The sequence below is a fragment of the Balearica regulorum genome, chromosome 5, assembly GCF_011004875.1.
Source record: "Balearica regulorum gibbericeps isolate bBalReg1 chromosome 5, bBalReg1.pri, whole genome shotgun sequence".
NCBI lineage: Eukaryota > Metazoa > Chordata > Aves > Gruiformes > Gruidae > Balearica > Balearica regulorum.
Genome location: NC_046188.1, coordinates 56437682 through 56458969, shown reverse-complemented (window position 1 = coordinate 56458969; position 21288 = coordinate 56437682). Strand labels below are relative to the sequence as shown.

Genomic DNA, 21288 nt, shown 5'->3' with positions numbered 1-21288 from the left:
TCCTTACTTACAGCTGCCCCTCTCTAATAGTGCTTTTACAAGTAAGGTGACTATTCAGTCTAATGCAATACTCTCAGTGCTGGAAAGATATTTTCATTCATTACCCCAGTCACAAGCACTTAAAGCACTTTTAGGCCCTGTTGCAAAACAGCAGGAATGGCAAAGGAAATAAGACCGACTAAAACTAAAGTTCATCACCAAAGAAATCTGAGGTCATTCACCCCACAGAACTTGGAAAATACAATGGCATACAAGATGAGCCACATTCAAGCCCTATCTTTCCCTCATATTTTCATATTTACATTAGCAATTTTAGGAAGGGAAGTATTGCAATCCAGTCCCTACTATTAACGTGATGACTACAAAATGTATTCCAATTCCCATTTTAAAGCATGATCTGATCATAACGTTGTTTGTGTCACAGTACATCAGAAATCAATGAAGTTTGAATTTATTTTTCTGCTGCCAAGACCACGCAACTGAAAAAACTCTCCATGTTTTTACAGCTATTTGCTCATGTACATTCTTCGCAGCAGAGCCCAATGTCAGTTGCACGCATTCATACTGAACTTGCACTTTTTACTGCCCTAAGGAAAAGGCAGGCTTTTTAGATGTGCTTTTTTTAATAATACTGTCATAATACTAATAGCATATAGTGTAAAGATAGCTGATCTTATACCATGTCTAAAAAGGAGATAAAAATGTAGAGGAGCATAGTGCAGAAAATTATATAAAATGGAAGCATGGAGACAATTTATCACACAGTAAAAATTAAATTAAATTAAATTGTATCCAGCTGTGTCAGATTTGAGGGGTACAGTTGGATTAAAGAAAAAGATGAGATGACCTCTGAAGGTAAGACAGTGGAAAAAACAGTCACTGGGGAGGAACTGGTTGTAATGGTCAGTGGATGCTGGCACTGAGAAGGTCTCAGCCTGTTTCAGTTTAATCTGTCCCTGTCTACAGCTCAAGCTCAGAGACAATGAGGAAAGGCTGAAAGGCCATTTGTTCTAATGAAAAGGATTTTACTCATCTCAAATATTCAGGGCTGAATAAAGACATTTCCTCAATGTGAGTATCTCAACATGGTGAAAGTAAACATCTACCCAAAAATAATTTAAGGAGTCATCATAGCTAGAAGGGATGTCCAAATCTTCAGAATTAAGGCCTAAATTTCAGACTCCCCACATCAGGATTCAAGCTATGATCAATTCTGTTTGTTAGCAAAAGGAACAATCTTGCAGACATGCAGAGGTACAAAGCTTCAACAAGAAAATAACATGCATTGCGAAACAGAACCTCCATAAAAGTAGAAGCTCCATAAAATGCCACAGATCCTACATCTGGATAACTGCCTGATAGTAGCCAAGGTGTATTTTCACCTGACACATCCTCATGTGGCTATTTCCATTCAACTTCCAGCAGATCCTATTTTGAAAAATGCTACCATCATACTTGCCACATTTTGTTGATAATCCTGAATTAGATCTAAGAACTGAAGGGACATGAAAACCTTTTAGCAAAAAAGATGGTCTCCATAATCTATTGACTTATTCATATAGATCTCATTCTTCGTGATACCTACATAAAAGCCTGTACTGTTCCCCATTTCTGTGCCATGACCAAATTTCACAACAAAGAAAACTAAAGAGAAACTTTCATATGTAGCATGCCACATACTGAAAAGTGCTGAAGAATTACTATACTGTAATCCACACAGAACCTATGAGTAATGATTAGATGCTCAAATGCTGCAACACTGGGCAAGATTATAGTGTAGACAGCCAGAAGAAATGCAAAGATAAGGTGGAAAGATGACAGTATGTGCTGGTTTCTTAAATAAAAATTGTGAGACAACATTTAATCACAAAATAGTACTCTGAAAGATTTAAGACAGGAAATAATCAAACATGCATAAGTTCTCATATACCTAGAAGGATAAATAAAAATATGAGACAAATTATTAATGACCAGATACAGTATGGTTACACAGGCTGGGTCCACCTTTGCAAAAAAAAATATTTACCTAGATATATGTTGCATTCTAAATGTCAATAAAACAAGTTCATTAAAGTTTTTTCTGCTTCCAACAAGAATGAATTTTTGATAGAAAGAAACTAGGCTGAATCTTCTTTTAGTTACCAGGAAAATAACCCTAGAAACCACTTTCTTTGTGCTAATGTTCTTAAAAAGTTCTAAATTACTTTAACACATTAAGACATAGGAATTCATTGTACACTTCAACAAGTGAATTCTTAGAAATTTTATGATCCTCTCTAAATAGAAGAACATATTGTTCTAAACCAACAACATAAATTGCAAGAAACAGGAGTGACCAATGTGATTTTACCAAGATCATTGGACAAAAAAAAAAAAAGAGACGGTGAGTTGCATTTAATTATATGGTAAAGAGGTAAGTAATTAAAGAAAACAGTGGTTCCTCTAATTTGATTTGAGTCATCTATTTATTCAGTGGACTTTGGGCTTTTGTGTTTTTATTTTGGAAGCATTTTTGGAGCTTAGCAGAAAAATTCCTCAGCCTAGATGCTGCCATATATGGCTTCTAACAAAAAGCAAGTCAAAGATATGTATTAAATTAACTATATACATAACTGATTCCGAATTTGCTTACCAAAAATTGTTTTTAAGAAGAAGGAAAGGAAGACAAGATGAGGGGGGTACTTAGCAGATGTGGCAAGGTTTTTCAAAGATGATGAAAGGATTTTGAAGAAGGTAGGCTTTTTCACACCCAGAGGGCTTGTTTCTAGCTGAGAGGAACCCCAGTTACCATTTACGAATTCCATAGCTATCACATAAAATAGAACGGTAGTATGAATTCATTTTTAACAATTAGTTTAGATAATCCTAATATCAAATCCCAGTAACATTTTTAAACCCTTAAAACAGAACAAAATATCTGTAGCCAAGAAAACTGAAGAATAAAGAACAGGGGTCTGTAACTGCCAGGTGTATTAGGACAACACGGATCATGCCTTCATCAGTGGAAAGTATGGGTATAGAGCAGACCACAAGACAGATAACTTGAATTAAATCTCAGTAAAACTTTTGAAAAACATTCAAAAATATTCTTTAACCACAGATGGTCAGTAGTTCACTTCTAGACCTGATCCACAAAAGAGAACTCCTGACATGTAATGTCCTCAAAGGTTGTGCTTAGAACTATACCAGAAAACAAGTGTATATGCCTGAACTCGGTTCTCAGCTGTGGCAGGTTTAAAACAAAGAAAACAAAACTGAAACTCTCCATTCATTTACTATGATATAGCACACACAGATCCCATTTAAAAAAAGAAAAACACACCAACAACAATAACAAAAACAACCCAAAAAACCCAACAGAAAAACCTGCATAAAATTACAACAAAAATGGTTTACCAGTATTCAGTTATAAAGCACAGTACATGAAACTTTAAGTTTCTTTATTTCCCACTGAAGTCAATAGGAAATATGTACATATTTGAGTATACTGTCCTTACTGGCATTATAGAAAATTTTATAGGGGAAGTGTTAATCTATTTTAAGTCAATATAAAAGAAAGCCTTCAATTATTATTAACTAATGAAGCTGGAGAAGGAAAAAAAAAAAAAACAAAAAACCCCCACCAAATCAGAAAAAAACCCCACTACTGAGTAGTGTAGTAAGATTTTCACTATTGCATATAAAATGAATAATACATGTGAATCCTTAATTTTTAATTTAGATATCTTTAGACGTATCATATATCACTATGAGTTACCCATATCCACCCATAGAGAGAGAGTAAAAACAGGTGCACATGACAGAGAATAGATGGAAATTTATGAATATACTACTCTTTATATAGATGTTCATTATTCCAACATGCATACGTAAAAATCTTTGATCTCTGAAAGTTCAACTATGGTCCTCAAGGAGGAAACAAGAATGGGAAGCAGTTTATAAAAAGCTTGTGCTAGAATTCTGAACTGAGCTTGGTTGAAAAATGATACTGTATACATCGCTCAGAATCAAGGTCAAAAGTGAATTAGGAATCCAGGCCCTGAGTAATGAGGGCTTAGCACTTAGCAGAAATGACATGCCCAGTTTCCAGCTCAGAAGTGCCAGCTGACCTGCCAACCTAGCATTCCAGATCTGAAAGGGGGAAATCTGCTCTCCTAGCTACAGACAAGATGTGTACTACTAATTATTGCTTGTAGAGGCTTATGATGAAGTACAGTAGGATAGTTGTCTGGAAGCCAATTCTCAGCCTAGAATTCAGGCAACCCAGGCGATGTAAATCTGTCTCACAAAAGTAATATAAGCAATATTCTGAAAGAAAAGTCTTTTACTGAAGGGGAATAGAAAGGGAAAGAAGCAGTCTGGACATACTATCTAACATAAACTCTTCATTTGAGCCGTAAAGAGATTTAAAACTTGATTGTAATGGTAGATACTTCCAAAGAAAAAAACCAGTAAAACAATCCTTCTGCTCATACAAAAACTAAGATGATGAATATATTGAAGTTATCCAAGAGGCCCTAGAGTCCAGAGTTGTTGATTAAATTAGACACCTGTTCATTTCTGACCTCTTCCGTCTTATGAGAACACATGTCAGCAAAGTCTTTACATACTCAAATTAACTCTAAATATTTGTAGCATTCTTTTGTTTTTTTCCAAGTTACAATTTTCTCATCAATTTTCTCATTTCCAAATAATTACAAATTAAAACACAGGAATGCCTTAACGTACAAAGTATGCAAATACTGGACCACGAAAGTCAAAAAATGCTGTTTATCCTGTGATGTTGGTAATCTTTGTTCAAACTACAAATAATGCTAAAAATATACCTAAGGTATATTCAGTCCTGTATGAGGCGCTCATGTTCCCAGTATTACACACAAGACATGACACTGGCTGAAGCACTATTATTAAAGAGAGATTAAAACAGCTGTACATTATGCTGAAGCACTCACTCTTTCCTTTACAAACAGACGGTCCTGGATTACAAGCAGCACTTGACCATTTAAATCACTACAACAACCAGATTTAACCAGCTGGGCCATATTCTCTTAGGCAATGCCTGTTGACCTCCTCAGTCACAGCTGCTCAGATGAAATTCTCATTAGGCAACTTATTTTCAGAAGCCAAAGGACTCTGATTAAATATATCTATTTAGACACGATAAAGTCTTTCAGTATATATTTCTTTCCCAATGTTATGAGGTACAACGGACACCACAAGTAGTATGTACGAGCAGAACAGACAGCAAATATCTGAAGGTATACCACAAAGTATTTGACTCCAGCAACTCATATTACTCAAATTCAGATCCTACAGAAGGACTAGAAAGTTACTATAATAACAGTAAAAGAGACTTGTTGCTGTACTTGTGTGTGGGGGTTAGAGCAGATGACTGGAATTCTTGAGTTCTTTATTCCACTTCTAACTCTACAGTTAACATGACATATGACCGTATGTTAGCCCAATTCCCACAGCTACATCAACGGTCATGGAGCTCCTCCCTATAAAAGATGCTAACATGTACTATTAATTTATGCAAAGGAGTGATGCAAGACTTCAAGCCCCACTGATTTTACACAGTAGTATGCAGTAGAAATACATGTCTTTTCCCCATTACATTCATTAAAGCAATTATAATATGTTATGTATTTGCTAAAAAAAAACAGCAGGTTTTTTTTTGTTTGTTTGTTTGTTTTTTCAATTTGGCTAAGCAATTTTATGACAGATCAGAACTTATTACACAAAGTGCTGCTCAACAGCATTGGCTGCATACCATTTTAAGAAAAGAACTCCACAGAAACCTATTTTAAAGGATAGGTGTTAGAGTACATCACGTATGGCACACGTGTGATTAGGCTATTAATTAGGCTGTTTAAAAGAGACTATAAGATGGAAAAATATTTTCATAATCTCGGATCTCATTTCTCCAACAAACCTTGCACTGAGTCAGTTGCAGCACCCACAGTCACAACAAAGATCAGTCTTAAAATAGTAATTATTTTCACAATGTTATTTTATTCCAATCAAACAAGTATGGAGAGTTTACTTTTTAATTCAGAGAAACCTCTGAATACTGAAATAGCTACTCAAAACTGTCATAAGAATTTTGGTATTCCTCATCTACATAGAAATTTAAAATCATTGAACTTCCTAAGTGTAAGAAGGAAGATTTTCCTGAAGATTTTCCCATCTTTCTATTAATGATTTTTTCTGTGCTAGTTTATATGGTCCAGTCAGATGTTCATTAATTATTTTCTGTAAAATGGAAGTCACCTTTTTTTCCCTACAAAAATGCTGGATGGATTGAAAAGAACTTAACACAAAGATACAGTCAATTACCTTTGAACTTACAGGCAGACTTTAGAATAATTTTCCAGTATAATGTGGTCCATAAAAGGCAAGATTATTTTATAGATCAAAAATGACCTTTATTTCACAGCTGGTGAGAACATACAGCATGGAAGGCTCAGACTCAGTAAAAGGGATTTCTCTGCTGTGCACATACCTCTCAAATCAACTAGCGTATACTAATACAGAGGAAGTGCAGAAAATTCTTGAGAATTCATACAAAAATCAGCTATGAAACGCTTGAATCCTTACAGAAAGATCCTATGTTTAAACTTTTTGATGCACATTTTTATTAGCACACCATTCAGTATACTCCTGGAAAAGCCTTAGCTGTGGTGTCACTATAATCAACAGCAACTTGTATACTCCCGCAGCAAAGTATGAGCCAAGACCTTTGATTAGCATGGAGTGTCGAACGACTGTTACTGACTGTAAAAAACAACTTTGCCAAAGTAACATTTAAAATAGTTTTCCTAGTCTAACCACGAAATCTAAGAAAGCAATTTTTAAAAGAGTGATCTTTACAGCTGAAAACAGACAGATGGTAGTAAAGAATCTGGGACATTCTCTCTTTAGAGATGTTTCACCAGCTTCAGAAAGGACACCTATAGAACACATTTATCTATGTGCTGGCATTTAACAATTATGCCAAGAAATCTGAAAGCCTACTTCCATCCCTACATGATTTTATCCCATATTTAAACATATTATTGTATCAGCATAAATTCTAATTGAAATCTACGTTGCTACACGGAGCTAAGGGATCCTAAACTGCACCATTTGAAGTGCACTGTGACCATACCATGAAATTGAGGAGGTAATATCATTCTGAACTCATTCATATTTCAAAGAAAAAAGGGATCACAAAGTTCTACTGCCTTGTGATTCTACTATGTTACAAATATTCTTCCTGGGTTATTTTTCATGCCATAAAACACTGATAAATTAACTAACAGAATCCACGCAGATGCCTCCACACCTGTTAATCTATTTCACAGCTTCAGGCTCTCACATCTTCCCTGGTTCAGACTCATGTATGAGTTCACAAGCTAGAAGGTATTATTGCAGAACCAACCAAGACTTCATTCTATTTGACATGGGGAGAGATTTCCATAGTGGACCCTGACCATGTGCACACATATACTGATGAGCTCATTCTCTAATTCTGTTCAGTTCCTTTCAAGGCCAAAATCTTAGCAAAGTCAATAAAAATATCTGAAGAAGGACTGAATACATAAACTGCCTTACAGTTCGAAAAATTGTCCTCATTTTTATCTCTCTCTTCTAACACTTGTAACAATATCTGAGCAGACTGTAAAACAAATTGATTTTTTTCAGTTGCAATTCTAGATATATAGGTCAGAACTAGGTACTCTTTACACTTAAAACTGGTTCCCATTCTCCTAGCCACACATGCTAGGTCATTAAGATGATGAAAGATGAGAATTTCTAAGGCAAAACAAACCAGCTCATGTTTTATTCATTCCTATTGTTTAAAATAAACATTTATCTTTTAAAAGAAAAAAGCACAAATACCGGTGAAGAATATCCCTCACAACTCTACAACCAGTTAAGAAATCATCGTAACCTTCCAAGTAAGAGCTTTCATCTAAACCAACATTCTTGCTTTGACTCACAGACAACCAACACAATTTAGAAAGTTTTAAAAAACTGGCATATTTGTCTAAAAATCCCTAATGGATCTCAAGCTACCATTGCCATGGTAACCTGTGAATAACTTTATCCTAGCCTTTGCCAATTATGCAATTTTCTGGCTGTTGATACCCAACACATTCTTTATACCATAAAAATTGAAGGGTCTGGGGGTGGGGAAACTGTATTGGTCTTATCCAACACATACCCTCTTGCTCAGTCCTGGTCATTTCTTCTAGTTTCTTCTGCTTCAGTGTGTCCACCACATCTGCAAGGCTTCCTTTGCGGCGTTCTGGCGTTCCAAAATTAACACTGGTCATTAGCTCGCTGCGGTCACGACCTCCTTCATCGGGCTTGTTTGGTGAGGTAGAGGTATTTCGGAAGGAATATAGGGAACATAACTTATTACTCTCTGATTCCTGTGAAGAAATAATACAATGTGAAAACATAGGCTATTCTCTTACATCAGAAGGATCTCAAACAGGTAAAAATTGAAAGCATTTATTAGTTTGTAATACTAATGAGCCTATGTATCCTCCAGATTCTAAAATAAGCATTATGATTTGAATTTCTCAGTTTCAGTTCTTGACAGGGCCTCTTTTTTTCCTTAAGGCCAGTCCTCTCCATGCTTCTAATGCTCATAGTTCATGTTTGAGATACTCCTCATCAAGGCTTTTCCTCATTAGAAACAAATCACTTCAACACTTTTTTCAGTGAATGTAAGCTTTTACAGTTTTCATAGTTCCTGAAGTAAAGGCAATAAATGTAGCACTGAGAGAGAAAATACAGGTGAGGACAAATTATTCCTGGATAGATCCTCAGTTGATGGAACACAACATAGCTTTAAAACTAGAAAAAGATTTAGACCAGTAATGACTGAGGAGTAAGGAATCAACTTCATAATTAAACAAAGCTTATGGTACATGTCTACCCATGCTCATTCTTTAAATTAAACCCTTTTCTTAAAGAATGAAGGTTATAATGCTGCTAATATACAAAAGAAGATGTTACTTTCCAGGCTAACACAGACAAGAATGAGCAAGGAAATTAGTTTATGGCAGAACAAGTCATGTGTGCTGATACATAGGTACTGAGACTACATGTATCAGAGAAGGTATTATATAGTCAAAAACACAGAAAGAGAAGTTAAAAGGGTTCATTTCCCTTGTCAATAGATAACACATAGTTATTTGAGCAATAAGCTATAAAAAAAGGCATCAAAAAGCAATGAGTAATGTCAATTCTTGTCAGTTTTGTGAGATGACCCAACAGTCAAGCCCTTTGTGAACTTCTCTGGCTCAGACCCCTCATTCTCCCAACCATAGACGCAACATTCACTGCATCTCTGCTCTCACTCTTGCAGCTAAAAAGAGCACAAATTATTCAATGTCCCCTCAAAAACTCAACCATGGGAATTTCTCACACACTTCCCTTTCCAAAATCTTATTCTATTTAAATTTTTAATAATACCAGGCTAGGAGTGCTAAAAATTGGGGTAAAAAAAAAAAAAATCGAGGGTTTTTTTTTGTGTACAGTATGCCTAGAAATGTCAGCTTGTGTATTCAATGCCATAAAACAGACTTTCTTTAAAATAAAACAGTAATAATAATAGTGGTGATATATTTAAGAACTAAGAGATGAATTAATAGTTCTATCACAAATCATTCTCCCAATGCATAGTGTTCCCCACAAACAATAATATTCCTACTACTCTATGAGCTGAAAATACCCATCTACAGAGTACTGAAGAAACTTGTGTTGGGAAATGTCCCAGGTGAAACAAGGTCTGAAGAAAGATAGACTAGAGAACGTTAACATAAATCTTTGCTTCAGTCTTGAATGGATTAAGAAGTAGGTGTGCAATGTGACAGAAGGAGCGACACTAACAATGAGCAAGTGTGGTAACTAAGGGCTGTGGACTACATAGAACCTGGTGGTGACAAGTCATCATCAAGCACAGTAGTGTACGATCCGCACAGCACTATTATTGCCATTGGAGGAGGAAGCAGGATTTGCTAGTGATGTTGAAAATGTATTTATTCACTAAGACAGAAAACTAGAAGACACTATCTCATCCCAGCAGTAGCAGCACCCCTGTCAATACAGAGGTTTTGTAAGCACAGACAGAAAGAGAGGTGACACAGAACAAAAACTTTACCCTCATTTTTTCATCTATCAAACATTAAAGAATTTTTATTCCATCCATTTATATTCATTAAAGAATCAATCATCACAAACGACAACAATAGCTTACACAGACCAGGTACAGAGCTGAATTTATTTAGTTGCCTTTAGAAAAGGAAGACTTTCTTATCTTCAATTGTTTCTGAAAACTACTTTGCATTTTTCTTAAAACTTAGTCTAAGTTACAATGGAGATGAAAAAAGCATCTTCTAATATTTTTCAAATTTAAAACTTGAATTTCTATAATATGTTTCCTCAATAAAGAGTTAATACTATATAACATGGCATTTTCACCTTTGAAGGCTACAGTATAAGAGCAACTCAGTAATTTTAAAGGACTTTGTTCTCAAGAAAGCAACAGCCTCTTACAGCGCATGAAGTATATCCATCAGGCTCAATGCTGGGTTTTTCATGCTCTCAGCAAGGAACACTAAATCTATTGTTTAGGCCGGAAACAAGAAGATAAGGCTAATCTGTGGTGTAAGTAGAAATGACTGAATGTTCTTCCTCCTCATAACCTATCCTCTCCCTCGTCTGGATACATACATGGTCCAGCACAATGTTCCTTCGCTGCTAAGGACTCTCCAAGTCCTGTCTCCGTTAGGCAGCACATCCACACTTCTTTTTCTTGCCCAAAAGGCTGCAATGTCCATAATGAAGATGAGACGAGTTTGAACTCCATGCAAATGATGTACATTAATGGAATGGAGGCAGAATGACAGCCTTTGCAAGAATGAGGATCTGTCCAACTAATAGAGTATTTTATATTGTCAGTTTTGTGGGTAATTACAATGTAGAATAAAAATTAAAAAATAAAAGGTATCCCAAATATTTTTGGTTCTGTTTGGCCTTACAGCTGTAGTACTGGGGTCACTAAATGGCTCGTACATTTGCAGCGTATTATCTGAATTGGCACTCTAAGAAACCCGGTAAGGATGACTTTCTGAGACTTATCGTTTTCTGAAATCAGAAATGGTTAAAAAGAGTGGCTGAGGATTCAGCAGGAGAACTGCACAAACTGAAAGGCATTCAAGGGATTAAATGGGCAAATGGAAAAACTGTAGACCAGTCCAGTGTAAATACCTTATCTAATAATAGCAGAAAAATAGCTAGAAAAATCTAAATCAGCTGCATGTACAATTATCTACAAGAAACAAAACCAATTCCCATGCATTCTATGATTCTAGATAAATTTGTGCACAATCTACAAATAGTTCAGTTTGTTGAAAACTAATAAATAGAGGTTGCAGCAAATTTATGAAGGATTTTAATTCGCTTGGTAGACCTTATAGACTTTTGCAGACCAATGCATGTCAAGTTTATGTCCCAGCACCTCACCCACTGCATGACCAAAAGTACAAATATCACATACATCAGATGCAGACCTGGCTATCAAAAATTAATTTGCATTGGCATTCACAAGCAGCATGCAGATACCCTCCTAATGTAACTGGAAATACACCCTTATGGCCCAGGTCTCCTCGGAAAAGAGACTAATGGATCATGCATGTTGACTGGGAGAAGAGGCATCTCCACAAGTTGCTTGTTGGTCCTCTTGCTTTAATGCATAAGGTACTCTCACTAGAAAATATGGAGTTCAGAATGGAAAAGGACCACCATACTTCTTATCATAGAACGAGAAAATAAATGCATGGTTAGGAAAGCAGAACCTGTTTCTTTTGAATATGGGAGGATTCAATAATGAAAGAGATCCTATCCTTTAGATGCTTTATGAAGCCACCTTTTACAGAATGAGGAAGCCCTAGTTCGTTTGACCTGAAGAGAGGAAAGAAAGGATGCTATTAAAGGCATTTTTCATGCTTTTTCCAAGAGCATGGAAGAAGAGGTAAAGACAAGTAAAGTGCCTAGCCAAGATCAACTCAAATGTTTTCATTTCACAAAATCCAGCTGAGTAATCCATCAGCACTGATGAAAATTCTCCATGCAAGTCAACTTTTTTCAGCATAACTGATAATACTGAATAAGAAAATGGGCAAGAGAATATGACTGATAGGAATGTCCACTGAATGTATTTGGACACAATCTGGTGCCCAGATGCATCCAATAGCTACATAATACACTAGACAACTGATACATCCCTGAATTCTCAGGTTTAAAATTCATTTCTATCAAATGGCATTTTTAAGTCTAGATTTGAAATAGTATCTTCAACACATGACAGTCCCTTTGAAAGGTGTGTGATTTCGGCGATTTCCCTGTAAGGAGGGGGGATAAAAGGAAAATAACTTATAATAAGATAAATAGCAAACATTGAGTCTATGAACAAAAGATTTGACACAGAGCACGCTTCTTTATCCAACATGGATGAAATTCGGTCACAGTAAACTCTATACATTTTAATTGTGACTACATTAGGATTAATTCAATTTCCTGTCAAGAAATAGAACAATAGCAACGTATTACTAAAGTGTCAGTATCAAAATATTATGTTCATCTGAAGCATATTTTACCTCCAAAAAGAATGGAGTGCTTAGAAAAGAAGAAAATGAAGAAAAAGCTGTTTGTACAATTCTGTGTTAGGTAAAAGTATTGCTTACTACAGATAACATCATAGCAAAGTGAGTTTCTTCTCAGTTTGATCCAAAGTGGCATCTGGCGCAGATTGCTCAGGATCCCACCACACATTTGCTAGACTTATAAAACTATCCTCCCACTTACATGCTAACACTGGGTAATTGTAGAAGAATCGTTTATGCCCATACCAGAATACACAAGGGTATTGCACAGGGATTTTTGCCCACCACAATGGTGGCATCTCCAGACTAGCCCTTAATAATTGGCAGACAATAAAATTTGAAGACAGCTTATTACACAAAATTAGGCATAAGTCTGATTGCTTAAGGAACAATACATGTGATGATTTTACATCTTAAGCTTTCTTCTTTGCCTTACTGTGTCAGATATAAAGATGTTTTAAGTCGAAGAGCTATTTATTTGCAGAGATGACTAAACCAGAAAATCTTACTGCGCAGCAGCTGAAGACAGAAATTCAGCCTGGACCACTATTCTAGCTGCTTACCATTCAGCAGGGTCAAAATTGAGTTTACTTTTGAAACATCGGGTTTTAATATCAAGGCAAATAAAGGGCATTTTTCCTGTATACATTTCCTTGCCAGCCCATTAGCACAGGCAAAATTTTATTGCATATCATTCAACCCACTGTGCTTAGTGTTTTGACAAAATGTCCCTATTATAACAGATTAAATACCTATATACAGCCATTAAAATTTAAGGATTAGTTTTCAAAGTGGACAAAATGGAGAAAAACAAATAAATGCACAAAAGACAGAAAACTAGAAATTAGCAAGGCATGAATACTAAAATACTATGCATGGCTCATACGGGGATAGGTAGCCTGCGCATGAAATCATACTTTTATTTACCCCCTAAAGCCTCTACCTAACCCCCTACTCACATGTCAATGCGAAAAGAGCATTAACATTTCCAGTGCAATATGGTAAAAGCTTTCCTAGGTCTATCCTTGGCCTTTTTCATGTTAGAGGGGCAGCACACTTTAACCAACCCCAAGTTTGGATTAAATATATGTGGTCCAACAACAGTGTCCTTAGTCTCATCAGCTTTCCAGGCTGCCTGGTGTAAACAATGATTGGCCTGTTGGCCGTTCCTTTTAGAGTTGTTGTGAATGGCTCGGGTATAGTTTTGCTAACAATTCTGAAGAATTACAAACAACGGCTTTGTATAAATAAAGAGGGGGACTCTTTGTAACTATATACGTGGTGTTTTCTTCACACTTGGTAATAATTCCTTTAAAACTGTACCATTAAGATAATATGTATAGATATTTCAGCATGCCTCTTACTCTGAGGGAATGGTTTTTAGAATGTACATTCACTAAATTTCACAAGTTACATTGGTAAAATTCTTCAGAGAGAGAGCCCCTTCTGTACAAAGGAAGGAAAAACTTTACACTTTTTTAGAAGTTTCAGTTTAAAAGGGATTGAACAAATAATCATAATTTTCTAGTTAGTGTAAAAAATGTATTTTCTTGTGTATTTAGATTCTAACAGTTTAAGTGGTTCATTTTCCCATCAGTGGTCCCACTGGTTTTAACAGGATAAATGAGGGAGTACTGTTGTAACTGATGTAAATAAGGGTACTGAAAGTTGACCCAGTATTTTTCATATCGGGAAGCTAATGTTTATAGCAATAGCTGCAAACTGAATCATGAGCCAACTTGTGTCAACTTTTATGAAGCCCTTTCACTTCCAAAGCAGAGCAAATACACACAAAATGACAGTTCTATCGGTGAAAGATTGTAGGCTAAAAATAAGATGCAATATTCTTGCTCCTTACTCTGAATGGCCAAAGTAAAAAATATGGGGGCTGCATTTGGGGGCTGAGAAGCAACATCTCAGTTTGGGGACTGGACAATCATGAGTGGAGATCTGGTTTGGGACAGATCTCTTTTTGGGATCCTTGTAAGGGTTAAGGACAATCTGGTGAACTGGATTCTCCAGTCGGGAGCCTTAGAAGCAGGGAGTGCACAAGGCTGCGGATTTTAATAAAGAGACTTTGCAATTCCTTTATGGTGGCATTTATGTTTCATGTAGGGAGGATAGATTCTGCCTGAGAGAGAGAAGCTCTCTGAAGGTGAGAAAAGAGGAAAACTCGGGAACTGAAACTGTGGGTTGTACAAAATCAGGATCACAGTGTTAGTTAGCAATTTAAGAATAACTACCATCAACTTTGATTGAAAGTTGATGACTGCAATCCTACTCAATAGCCAGAAAGAAAACTGTTTCTGTAAGAGTTCAACTGAAATCACAGGATGAATGGCCAAGAAGGAGTAGAAACCAAATATTACTAACATAAAATGTGTTAGCTGAATTGCTTATTTCCATGTGGATGAGGCTTTTCTGTTATAAAGGGATATTTATCTGTCTCTGCATTGAATGGGACACATGTAAACACCCCAGGAAAGTTGGATATCCAGAGTGGTTTTGATTCCAAGTACTAGAGGCATGCTGGCACTTGGAACTATTCTGGAGTTAACATATAATGAAAGCAAATGTTTACAAAATCATTTCCAATCACTACATTAAATAAGGTTTCCCATTTTGAGGAATTTAATTAAATAGAATTAAGAGAAATTAAAAATCTAAGTGATCATTTCCAATTCTCATCCGATTAAAAAAAAAAAACAAAAGTTTTATTAAGAAAGATTTATTTAAATCCAAGGCTTGAGAATGACTGCTATGAGCTATTGAGAGAACATAATTCGTAAAGTCTCAGCAAATTATGCTAGTGGGAGGGCAAATCGCAAGTAATGGAATAAAACCTCAAGTCTTTAACTCAGCATTTACTCTGATAAAACTTACACTGATTTCACTGCCAAAGTATAGGCTGAATACAATCTGTAAAAGGCTTGTATTTCGTCTTTTATGCACATCTAAAAACCTCAAGAAGAAACAGTACAACAGTAAGCACTAGTTCTAAGCCAAGAAGTAATATGCTAAATTAAGGAAAAAAAGAGGAAAAAAGCTTTAGTTTAGATCAACAGTTTAAAAATGAGATGACCTAATAATCAGGCATATGCGACACAAATATGGCCTTATGAACAGGCCGCTGTGAGACTAGATATCTGTTTGGAAGGAATAGGCAGGGACTTTTTGTTTGATGTAAAATATGACCACTTAGTTGCATCAATCCCTTCACACTCAGTTGTTGGAGCACACCAAATGAAGCCAGGTACATCAACTTTTGGGTAGAAAGACTTCAGAAGGTTACAATATTTCAACTATGTGATTTAAACGCTTCTCTTTACAAATGAGCAAATCCGTGAAAAATGTTGACAGGCATTTTGCTCCACTGCAGAAGAGAAAATCACCTCAAAATTCCTAAATACAATGACCAATCATTTCTATATGGCAATCAACTCACCCAGAAATGATACACATAAACTCATGTGTGCTTTTGTAAGAGCTAGATGCTAAGGATTTCCTTAATTATCCAAATACCGTATGTCCTAACCCCCTGTGTTTAGGTTTGGTAATAAATCACAACAATATTGAGACTTTATGCCCTGGACTTTGGTTAAATGGTCTTATTAAAGAAAAAGTAATGGACAACCATTTACAGAATAAGTATTTAGACTTATATTTTCAACGAAACTGAAACTGAAAATGCATTGTGATCAGTTGCAGCTGATTAGCACTGTTTACCTTTTGGGTAAATAAAGACACATATTTTGCGACGTATGCTTGTCAGAAGCTGCCAAATAAAATAAGGTTTGCGTGGCTTGGATATTCCAGACCACTTCGTATCTATCCAACTTCCTCCTATTAGGTCGTCTTAGTTGTCCAACTTATAACTAGATCTATTGTAAATATCAAAATAAAATTTGTATTTATGTTTTTAGCAATATCAAATGCACATGGAAATCCTTCTCTGTATACAGTTACATGACATGTATTACATGCTTTATGTTTCCCTTTTAGCATTTGCAGAGGAATGCATGCAGGAAGCCAGCCTGCTGCATAGAGTACTTGTATTTCTTTAAGGTAAACACTGATGAAACATTTGGAAGATTGAAATAAAAACAAGACATTTATGAGACATAAAGGTATCACATAAAACTGTTGTGAATTACAATAACATTGGCTGAATCCCAGAACAGATAATCCTTATAAACATGCAGGAATGTTGTAAACTGTATATGAATGTCAGTGATACAGTACATTAGGAGATTCATATTACACTTGGTGCTGTGCAAGTCTCAGTCACTGGATTTTTCATGGCCTCAAAGAGTAAAATAAATATATGTAGTATCTTTCCTTCCTCCATGAAGACATTTTATGTACACAGTTTTATTATGCTGAACAAAGATACCAAAGTCTGTTTTTTCTTGAGCTGTCAAAGTACAAAAGAAATGCAAAAAGTCCTTGCACAGATGTAGTAAAGTGCTGGATTTTATCTTTTGGCAGGTGCTCAATATGCAGCCCACATAATCACATGTTAATGACTGGAGTGTGTTAATCAGCATGCATACCTGATTCCTTCTTGCCCAAGGCAAAAAAAAAATTTAACAATTTAGAGTGTGTTAATGCTTCTACTTTTGAAAAAATTCATGTCAATATACAGAAGTGAATTAAAAACTTTTCAGAAATCACGTTATAAAAAATAGGAAATGTTAAAATAAAAGAAAGGAATGAAATTACTACAGGTTTAGATGAACATAAACTACAAGTCTTTTCTGAAGAAGTCAGGTGGTGATTAATTCTATTTAAACAGAGTTCACCCTAGAATATAGGGGAAGGTTTAAAAGAGACGGTGCATTTGGAAAAAATTTTGTACAGTGTCAGAATGAAAACAATACAAGTGTAACAGGCATGCCAAAAAGAACAATTATTTGATTCTTCTTCAAATAAAGTCACTTTTGTATTTCACCACCCCCATTATGCACATTATCCTGCACACATTTAGGGAATTGTTTTATTATTTTTAATATGAAATGTAAACATTTTTTTATGTTAAAGCTAGTAAAACTAAGTCCTTGATCTTTCAAACCTTTAGATATGTGCTTAACTTACAGTTGCTGGGAGTCCTAATAAAGTCAAGCACATACCTGAATGCTTTTTGAATCAAAACAGCGTGATTGGAACAAAATTATTTCTATCTTTTCTGCAATATATTTGTCAAAGAGGTCTATTTTATGGAAAAATAAAATATCATATCATCTCCTTTTTTTTTTTTTTTTTTTCCTCCTTTGCTTCAGCCAAAACTTTGTACCCATGCAATTACATATGAAGGCATTTATCTCTTTAGTTAGATAAAAATTCTGATGCACTACCTGGCATGCAGAAATAATATCACAAGCACAGTAGAATTGCTTTTGATCATCATAAAACTCAGATTTGTACATGTAAATAACAGCTGCATGAGCAATTTAGTAGATACAGAATTGCCAGAGCTTAGGGCATTTATATTTGATGCATTTTATATGCTCATATCCAGCCCGTAAATGAACTAAAAATAAAATTTCAAAACATGTAATTGTATCTATAACTTTTGCGAATTTGAAGCCATGAATTTATATAACAACAAATTCAGTGTGTTTAGCATGTATAAACGTTTTTCAATGATCTTTCCTAAAAACCTGAGTTTATTTTCCTTAAAGGGAAGAACTTTCAACAAGAGAAGTTAATAACAAGGAGGAGGGGGGGAGCAACAGGATTGTGCTTGTTTTATATAGAGACAGCAAGCACTGAGACATTAAGACCTTCAGGATACCACCTCCTCCTGCCTTTCTGATGCCAGGAGTTGTGCTAAAGCTATATAAAGTTAAATTTGATACTTGGTGATTTAAAATTATTTTAAAAGGAACAAATACATGTCGCATTAAGAGATCTTCACTTTTCCTGCTGCATATACAAATCTGCTCTCAGTACTGCTGAGACGTACATGCAGAGTGGAAGGGTAGCAAGCCTTTCACTCTTTTGGCAAGAAGTCAACAAAAGACAGAGACTTGACATAATTATGAAATATATGTCGATGTTGCCATTTGATATAAAATCCAGTGAGATACATTTCATTTATAAATCCAAAGGATCTCTGAATGATGTTACAAAATGTATAGGGAAACATAGCATATATTTGGACGTAATTAATTTGTATTTGTATGGGTGTTCGTTTTTCCTCAGTCACAGGGAAATAACACCCATCCTTTAGACTTGTGGTTCCCTGTAACAGTCTTTCACTGCATCGTTCCAGGCAACCGTAGAGCAAAAAGATGCGGATGCCCTCATTTGGTGCATGCACACGCTGCCTCTATACCCTCTATGGTGGTGGGCAGGGGAGGAACACCAGCGGGAAAAGAAAAGGGTACAGTGACCATTAGAGTGATACATCATCATATACAGTGACCAGCACAGTGCCTGCGAGTTCTTCACGAACCCTGTCTGTTACCAGTTGTAAAATTTGGTTTAGGGATGGGAACAGAATTTGCCTCTCCTTTATACTGTTGGGGGCAGGGGTGCAATTCTGCAATTTGGAGAAATATTCCAGATTTCATTAGGTTAAAGCTGCTCAAATTTATTGTTCGCAAGGCCCATGTCTAGCCTTTATAGCCACGAGAATACACCATCCCATTCCTCAAAGAGGATCAGGCTGCTTGCCCATCTAATTTTGTATCTTCTTGTTGGCACTGCTTTCTCCTGATACTTCAGAGCAAAAATAAAAAAACCTTCATAATATACCTCACAAGCTGTGCAGGGCTCTATATGCAGATGGGTACCATTCCTGGTTGTCTGCTGAACAAAGCACAAATTATGCTTCTCCATTTCTTTACATATTTACTATGTAAACATATTATTGAGATACAACAATTCAGTTTCTATTAAACAATTTCTCAGTTTCTATTAAACAATTTCTCAGTTTCTATTAAACAGTTCAGTTTCTATTAAATTTAGCAAAAGTAAGTATTGATTGCTTTCCTCCTTCATCCTCTCTCAGTCTGTTGTCACAAGACAGCCAGGTTTTGGATGCAATCTGAAAATTTGACTGCATTTCTTGCCTGCTACTCACTGTCCAAGAGAGAAAGCAGGATAGTTTCCTCATTATCTTAGTACCACTTTGCCCTCTTCCCTAGAGTTTACTGCAGCAAACAGATATGTCCTTAGCCTAAAACAGATTTTATTTTCTAGTAGAACTACAGGCAGCAATAAATACCCATATGTCCAGGTATTTTTATATTAAGTTACAGTTAGAAATATATATATATAATCTTTTCAGCTCAGCAATATGAAATTACAGAAATCTTTCAGTTGTTTTATTTTCTCCCCACTGTAACATCAAATTGGCTGGTGATATGATACTCGCAGCGTAAGTCATTACAGGTCTGACGTTACAGTTGTTACACATTGCTGAATCTGTCAGATGAAAAGGGAGCACAAAGGGAATTTCCAAATGCAGCTGCTATTTCCCATTTGTTAAATCCTTTTATTACACCATATAAGTACACAGCTGGGAAATACTATAGAGTGGGAGTTAAAACAAAATATTTTGGCTTCCAGACATTCAGAATACACAAAGGACTCAGTGGAAAGCAATGCCTGATATCAAAAGGGAGTGAAAGTTTGAAAACATTTCTACCCAGTGTGGTTTTGGGGGGTTTTTTAATGATAATACACAATGTAGTTTAAAGGTATCTTATATTACAGAAAATGCTGCATACCATACATGTTGGGGAAAAACTCAATCTTTCTTTTTCAGTCAAATTGCCCTACTACAGTATCATTTTTTCACCTAAGATCTGTACAGCCCTCATAGCATGTTACGATACATACCGTGTGCTGTCACAAATTCCACTGAACTCCTTAGTAGTTTTAAGGGCACAAAGGAGGCAGGATTGTGCCCTTAATTTGGTACCACATAAACCAGAACTTTTTTCCTCCCTATATGTCGACACAGCATTCTTTGAATTTACTATCTTATAACCAGACAACACACATTATTGATGCATTTTAATGACAGCACTACTGTCTTTACTTTCAGTGTAAATGGTATGAGCAGGTGCTTCTTCAAACCTGCTTTGGAAGGATCCATCTGAGAAAGGTCAGAAAGTGCTTACCTTCTGGGAATTTGGTTTTATTAAGTAGAAAAGCAGTCACTACCACAGCACCTATCTCAAAATTGCCCAACCCATCTTCTGGAATTTGTCTTTCTGGAAAGAAACTCCTATCCTCCCTTAAAGAAGTATGAAATTGCCATCATCGGGAAAATTGCAGGCGCCTCTGAATTCTTTCTTAGCAATTTTGATGCCTGCTTGGAGACTGAGGCGTTTCAGAGAAACTTTATGCAATTAACTGAGGCTTAAAGGTTTGCTTATGAAGGACATAAATAAGGGAGAAAAAAAATAATCCAAAAAAACCCCAGACAAGTTACCCTAAATGACAATTCTGTTCCTCAGGGACAAAAAAAATAATTCATCACTTCACTTGTGATCTAACTAGTCATCTAACTCACCTAAACAGTAAATACACTGGGACCTTGGTCTGTACGTTTTAGACCTCTTTTAAGCGTAACCAAACAGCATGCCTTAGAACTTCAGTTTTCACTTCTAGC

General features: G+C 35.8%; 2 protein-coding genes across 19 annotated transcripts in view; one reads left to right on the top strand and one right to left on the bottom strand.

The window, feature by feature from the left end:
* The window catches only part of C5H11orf58 (chromosome 5 C11orf58 homolog), a 321725-nt gene that overhangs the window by 114183 nt on the left and 186254 nt on the right, over nt 1-21288 (top strand). The gene's annotated exons all lie outside the window — the stretch shown is intronic.
* The window catches only part of SOX6 (SRY-box transcription factor 6), a 373686-nt gene that overhangs the window by 210442 nt on the left and 141956 nt on the right, over nt 1-21288 (bottom strand). For all 18 annotated transcript variants that reach the window (XM_075755057.1, XM_075755064.1, XM_075755059.1 and 15 more), the window contains one exon: nt 8210-8420. In XM_075755057.1, coding sequence (XP_075611172.1) covers nt 8210-8420 — 211 coding nt within the window. The remainder of the gene's footprint in view (nt 1-8209; nt 8421-21288) is intronic.